Below are 5778 nucleotides of genomic sequence, written 5' to 3'. Positions count from 1 at the left end.
CGGGCGGCGCGGGGAGGGGGTTGAGGTGTGTCAACGGGGCGGGGGTGGGGGGTAGGTGGCCCCGAACGCCGAGAACCTCAATAACGGTCGAGCTTTCATTCTATGTCCATGTCTTTTCGCAGCAGGGGAAACTGAGACTTAAGGACGTTGTTGGTACTTTGCCCAGAGTCACAAAGCTGAGCCTTATCCAGACCCCGGGTCCACGCCCTCACCCCTTCCTACAAACACGCGTACACTTCTCCACCGGCAAGAATCTTCCCTGCCCAGCGCCCTATTCTGCTCTTCTGGCTTCCCAGTAAATGACAGGGTCCGAGGGTGGACAGCCCCACTTTGTAGAAGAATAAACTGAGGCCCAGGGGGTTCAAGTCCTAGTTCTGGATTTCTGGGGGCAAGCCCGTCACTCTCCCTACAGTGCCTCTGGGAGCGAGCAGCGAGACGCTGTAGTGGAAGCTTTGGCACCAGGTCCAGCCGTGGGCAAAGCTAGCATCGGAGGGCTTTCCTTGACAGGACCTCGGAGATGGCTGAGCCCAGCCCCTTGGGTAGGCACTGAAGCTCAGTAAGGGGCAGTGTTCTCTGTAAACCCCTCAGTAGAACCAGAGTCAAGCTGATGTCTGTTAGTGAGCACACAACAGGAATGCCTCCTGCAAACTCGGGGGTGAGGAAGGGAGTCCCCACCGTAGCTCAGTACACTTGCCTTCAGAGACAAAAAAGGCCAACCCGAGCTCGTAGGATAGACACCATCTATGTTGAAAAGGGGAAGGGGCCATTTGAGCTGAGCTTCAAAGGATGAATGGGAGTTTTCCTTTGGGAGCGATGGAAGGAAGGACATGGCAAGAACAGGAGCTCTTATAGTTTTCCTACTGAACGCTGGCAGGTGGGTTTTGACGCTGAGGGTGTCCCTGGCAAAGGAGCCTCAAAGTGAGGCAGTCTTGTCTCTCTGGGGACCTGTTTCCTGCCCCACAAGAGACTGGGGGCCCAGGCTACACACAACAGGTTGGCTGAGAAAGAAGAGAATGGGAGAGAAGGCCTTGCCTTGTGGACAAGAAACAGACATGTGTTTGAGGACCATGGCTTAGACTGCCAGTCTGGTTGGCCAGGGGTTTGGCACACTAAATTGAGCAGGAGCCAAGAGGCAGGCCCTGCCTTAGCCATACATTTTTCTTAACAGTTTGTGAGGAAATGATTTTCTTAATCCCCATTCTACAGACTTGTCAGGAAGACCAGCAAGAAGAGAGCAGCAGAGCCTGATATTCCTAGGGAGCGTGAGCCTGGAGAGAGAGAGAGAAAGAGGGAGAGAGAGAAAGAGGCTGTGATGAAGCCAGTGGCACTTCACTGGCCCGCTTTGCAATGTCTTCCCTGCAGATCCTGTCTCCTGAGTCAAGGGCATCTTAGCCCAAGGGCCTGGAGCTTTAAGGCTGGGCACATTTGCTGGGAGAAAGGAAGGAGGCTGACCAACAAGAGAGCCAATGTGAGGAAGGCGGGGCCAGAGGATGGCTGGAGATGGCATTGAATTTGCCCTGGGCTGCTTCACCCCTCTTTATGGGAACTCAGAGCCCAGTTCAGCTTCCCTAAGCCTATCTCCTTCCCACAAACAGAGCTTGGGGCCCTTTGAGCCTAGTCCCTGCCACCCTTCCAGGCCAGCAGGCAGATGGATGAAGGGTCTAAGCTCTGCTCTGGCCAAGCTTCTTTCGTCTCAGTTTCCACCTCTGTTAAATGGTTTCGTGGGTAGGGTGGGTGGGAGTCAGTGAGAGCAGGGCTGTGATAGTAATCATTGCTGTTGTGTTCCCCTTTTCCTCTGCGGCCAGCGTACAGCCCCAGGACCACTCTTGGCCACTTTTGGCATGCATGCCACAGGCGCCCCTGGCTCCCAGCCCTGCCTCTCACCTCCTCCACTCTGATGCTGCTGTTGATTGTCCTGTGGCTGGCGGGGGCTGGCCCCAGCCTCACCCTGGCCCCAGAGCTGCTGCAGGAACCCAGGCAGGGTGAGGACCCCATGGGAGACTTACAGTGGGGCTGAGACCACTCATTTGCTCTCTTGGGACCTCAGCTTTTCACCTGCAAACTGGGGGCCCTGTTAGTAGCACTTCCTTTATCGAGGACATTGAAGGCTCCTGAGTGACTGTAACACAGAGCAGATTTTGATAGGCACACGTCCATTCACCCAGTTGGCAAATCGTCATCGCGCATCTACTAAATACACACGTTTCTCAGTCCTGGGGCTGCAGCAAGGAACAGAGCCCAGGCCTTGTTCTCATGGTGCTGGCCATCTGAATAAGTGAATGGACAAGGCTTGAGCAAGAGAAGGCCTAGATCAGAGGGTGATGGGTGCTGGGCAGCAAATGAAGCTAAGTTGGGGACAGAGAGTGATTGGGCGGTTCCAGAGGGTGCCATGGAGCAGAGCCCTGCAGGGGCCGAGGACACTGACCAGCCATGCAGGGGTCGGGCAGGGCATTTTAGGTGGGGAAACAGCAGCAAAGGCCCCACATGCAGAGCGGGGGCTGCAAGGAGGGGGTGGGAGTCAGTTGGCTAAGAGGGTGTAGGGGCTTGACTTTGAGACTTTGAGTAGTGCAGCCACATGACCCATCTATGGGTGAGGAATAGACTGAAGGGGGGCAGGGGTGGAAGCAAGGATTCTGGTGTGAGATAATGGCCTGGCTGTGGCACGGGGTGACTTTGCAGATACGTCTTGAGGACAGCTGATAGGATTGACAGGTGGCAGGGAAAGGGATAGGTGGTTTAGGGTCTGAGCAACCAGAAGGATGGATGGGAGACCCTGGAGGGAGCAGGTTTGGTGGCAAAGAGAGTCTGGTTCTGGACCCAGCACATCAGAAGTGACTTTGGGTGGAAGTCAGATGGATGGGCGTGGCAGAGGTCTGGATCACACCTGGCATGGGAGATCCCTGGTCACTCTGGCCAGGACGACTTCTGAGGGAGGCCAGGAGAGGTGGTGGAGGCAGAGATGGGAGCAGGGAGATGAGTGGTAGTCAGAGGGAGGCCTGCAGTGTGCGTGGTAAGGCCTCCCTTGGGTGGGAGCATGCCCAGCTGAGCCTAGACCGATGGCCAGCAGGGTGGGTAGGAGTTCCTCTCAGCTTCCCTTTCACAGCGAAGTAAGTTAGGCCTCCGGGTGAGTGGGAGAAAGAGGAGGCTGTCTGCTCCCATAGGTTTACAGCCTCTGAAATCCTAGGGAGCCGCTATATTCCGTCTTTGGCTTGATGGCAGTGGGCTTGGGGGGTGGGGGGTGGTGGTGTGTGTGTTGATTTCCCAGTAACACAATCTACATTTGAAAAACACACATGACTAGGTCAGGGATGCCAGGTGATCGCCCAGGGTCACACAGCTGAGGACGGGTGGGAGTCCAGGATGGAAGGATTCAGTAAACAGGTGCCTCTCTGCCCTGCAGTGGGCACAGTGAGTACTCAGTACCACAGCAGGCTCCGGCCATCGTGTCTCTTGGCCCGATCCTGATGAAGGGCTGGCTGTGATTAAGACCCTGGCTCCTAGAGGGGAGACTGGCTTGGCGGGTGACTGTTGGAGGGTGACCCCACCTGACAGAGCTGGGGCAGCCTTCGAAGCTGGGGCTGGGAACGAGTCTGATCCCGTCTCTCTCCTAGTGCACCGGCTGCTGACCCACGCCCTGGGCCACACTGCTCTCCCGGGCCTGCTCCTGAGCCTGCTGCTCTTGGCCATACTCGGCTGGCAGCAGGAGCACCGCGTGGGCTCACTGCGGTTCCTGCACACCGTGGTCCTGCTTGCCCTGGCCACTGGGCTGCTGGCCATGCTGCTGGCGGGCCTGGGGGTGCCCAGGGTAGCTGGCGGCTGTGGATACATGCCCATCCACCTGGCCATGCTGGCAGGCCAGGGTCACTGCCCCCGACAGCCCCGGGGGGCACTGCCACCATGGCTGGCACCGTGGCTGCTGCTGAGCCTGACCCCTCTACTCAGCTCTGAACCGCCCTTCCTGCAGCTCCTCTGTGGCCTGCTCGCTGGCCTGGCTTGTATCCTCTTTGGGCCCAGGGTCTGTGGGAGGAAGTGGCATGTGGGGTCAGGCCCTAGCACTGCACACCTTCCAGGAACTATGAATGGGACTCTGAGCTGAGGAGTGCACGGCCAGTGGAGATAGCACAAGGAGAGAAGCCGCCCCCCCCACTCCCCCACCCCCGCTTGAAGAGGGTGCAGTAGGTGATGGTTCTGGGAACCAAGAGGAGTCTCGTGTGACTCGTGGTGGCTTTTGTTGGAGGAAGGAGAGGCAGTCGACCCCCTAGGGTCATTCTCCTTTTCAGGGCAGGCACCTCTCAGGCCTCCCTGAATCCTAGGGGGTGGGGGCAGTAGGCTGGCCTGGATGGGTGACAGTGTCCATCAGTGGGTGGGGGAAGGCAGGGCTGAAGGCACATCCCAGCTTCTCACTGGCAGAATAATCTCATGCAGGGCTGTCCCCTCTCTGAGCCTCCCTGCTGTCCCCCCAGGGACAAGTGAGACACCAGGGGATGTCCACCACACACCTGGTCTGGTTTTCCTTGACTAGCGCCCTGCCCTGGGCAGACAGATGCCGCAGGGGCCTTCCGGTGGTTGGAGCTGTCGGAGCGGCGGCTGCAGGTACTGCAGGAGGGCGCTGTGTGCAGAGCCCTGGTGGGGTGCTGGCCGCTGAGGCTCCTGCCCGCCCCGGGCTGCTTGGCTGAACTGCCCACCAGCCACCTACCGGGAGCCAGGTGAGGCTGCCTGGCAGGAGGGTGCCATGGAGGGTCGGAGGACAGCAGCCAGCACAGGGAGACTGGCCGTGGCTGAAGTCAGGCTCCTCTTCTGCCCCTTCAGGCCTCCAGCAGCTGGACCACCACCAGTGGCTTCCCCTAGCCTCTGGCCAGGCAGCGAAGCCTCCAGATCTCTCCCACTAGACCTAGAGGCCCTGCAGCCCCCATGGGAGGGCTCCTTAGAGGCAGGCCTGGCCTGGGCTGGACCCAGGTTCCCCTCGGAGACCCCCCTGTGGGCGGCCCTGGATGAACAGATGCTGCAGGAGGCGCTGCAGGCCTCGCTCCTGGACGGGCCAGGACTGGGCCCCGAGGGCCCACTGTGGCTGCCCAAGTCTTCTGTCTCCTCTCTTCGGTAAGGCAGTGGGGAGGGGGCAGGGCCCCCTGTGAAGGCAGGGGATAGCCTGACCCCTTTCTCTGCTTCCCCCCCAGGCTGCAGCAGCTGCAACGTATGGGCTTCCCCACAGAGAAGGCAGTGGTGGCCCTGGCAGCCACAGGCCGGGTGGAGGGTGCCGTGTCGCTGCTGGTCGACGGGCAGGTGGGGGCTGAGGCTCTGGTCACAGAGGTGAAAAGCTGCCCCCCCCAGCCCAAGGATCCCAGCCCCCCCAACCCAGGCAGAAGGCAGGGCACAGTGGGGCCCTCGGGTGACCACAGGCCTGACCCTGTGTAATGGCCCCAGCTTTGCCAATGGAGGGTACTCACTTAGAATAAAAACCAGTTTTTGTTTTTTGTCTAGTGTGGACTTCTTGGGCAGCTATGTATCCGGCTCCGTGTTGGCCTCAGGGGAGTGAGGGAGCGCCCTTGCGCACGTGAAGGAAGGAGCCGTGGGTGAAGGACTGCGGGGTGGGGGTGGGACAGTGCCCAGTGTCCCGGGAAGAGCTGCCCACCAACTCCTGCCCCTGCTCTGCTGGGCTGGACCCTCTACCAAGGGACAGTCCTGGCCCCTTTCCCAAAAACCTTCTACCTCCAGGAAGCCCTCCTGGATTTGGCAGGAATGTCTCCCCGCTGACTGCCCAGGGCAGATTCAGTCTCCTCA

The 5778-nt window shown here is 59.5% G+C and overlaps 1 protein-coding gene across 4 annotated transcripts; it reads left to right on the top strand.

The window, feature by feature from the left end:
- The first annotated feature begins 92 nt into the window (after positions 1-92).
- RHBDD3 (rhomboid domain containing 3) lies at positions 93-5473 on the top strand. Of its 4 annotated transcripts, none has more exons than XM_045289594.1 (7): positions 93-295; positions 413-539; positions 1806-1982; positions 3612-3995; positions 4544-4706; positions 4810-5097; positions 5175-5473. In XM_045289594.1, exons 2-7 carry the CDS (start codon positions 518-520, stop codon positions 5410-5412), a joined length of 1272 nt encoding a protein of 423 aa, XP_045145529.1. In that variant the 5' UTR covers positions 93-295; positions 413-517; the 3' UTR covers positions 5413-5473. The 4 variants fall into 4 exon arrangements, with proteins under 4 accessions (XP_045145529.1, XP_045145531.1, XP_004715404.4 ...); XM_045289596.1 differs by adding an exon at positions 1363-1468 and having other exon boundaries at positions 93-539; XM_004715347.4 differs by having other exon boundaries at positions 93-539.
- The last annotated feature ends 305 nt before the right edge of the window (positions 5474-5778 follow it).

This window comes from Echinops telfairi, unplaced genomic scaffold (assembly GCF_000313985.2).
Source record: "Echinops telfairi isolate 266 unplaced genomic scaffold, ASM31398v2 ScPeMD7_29;HRSCAF=101, whole genome shotgun sequence".
NCBI classification, from domain to species: Eukaryota; Metazoa; Chordata; class Mammalia; order Afrosoricida; family Tenrecidae; genus Echinops; species Echinops telfairi.
The sequence above is the reverse complement of the archived record's forward strand: the minus strand, read 5'-3'. Positions and strand labels throughout refer to the sequence as shown.

What these genes read in the sequence shown, in the direction of transcription:
- RHBDD3 (XM_045289594.1), top strand. Translation starts at nt 518, where the DNA reads ATGGCTGAGCCCAGCCCCTTGG. An exon ending in GGCTGAGCCCAGCCCCTTGG is followed by an intron (nt 540 to 1,805) that starts GTAGGCACTGAA and finishes CTCTGCGGCCAG; the next exon opens with CGTACAGCCCCAGGACCACT. An exon ending in AGCCACCTACCGGGAGCCAG is followed by an intron (nt 4,707 to 4,809) that starts GTGAGGCTGCCT and finishes CTGCCCCTTCAG; the next exon opens with GCCTCCAGCAGCTGGACCAC.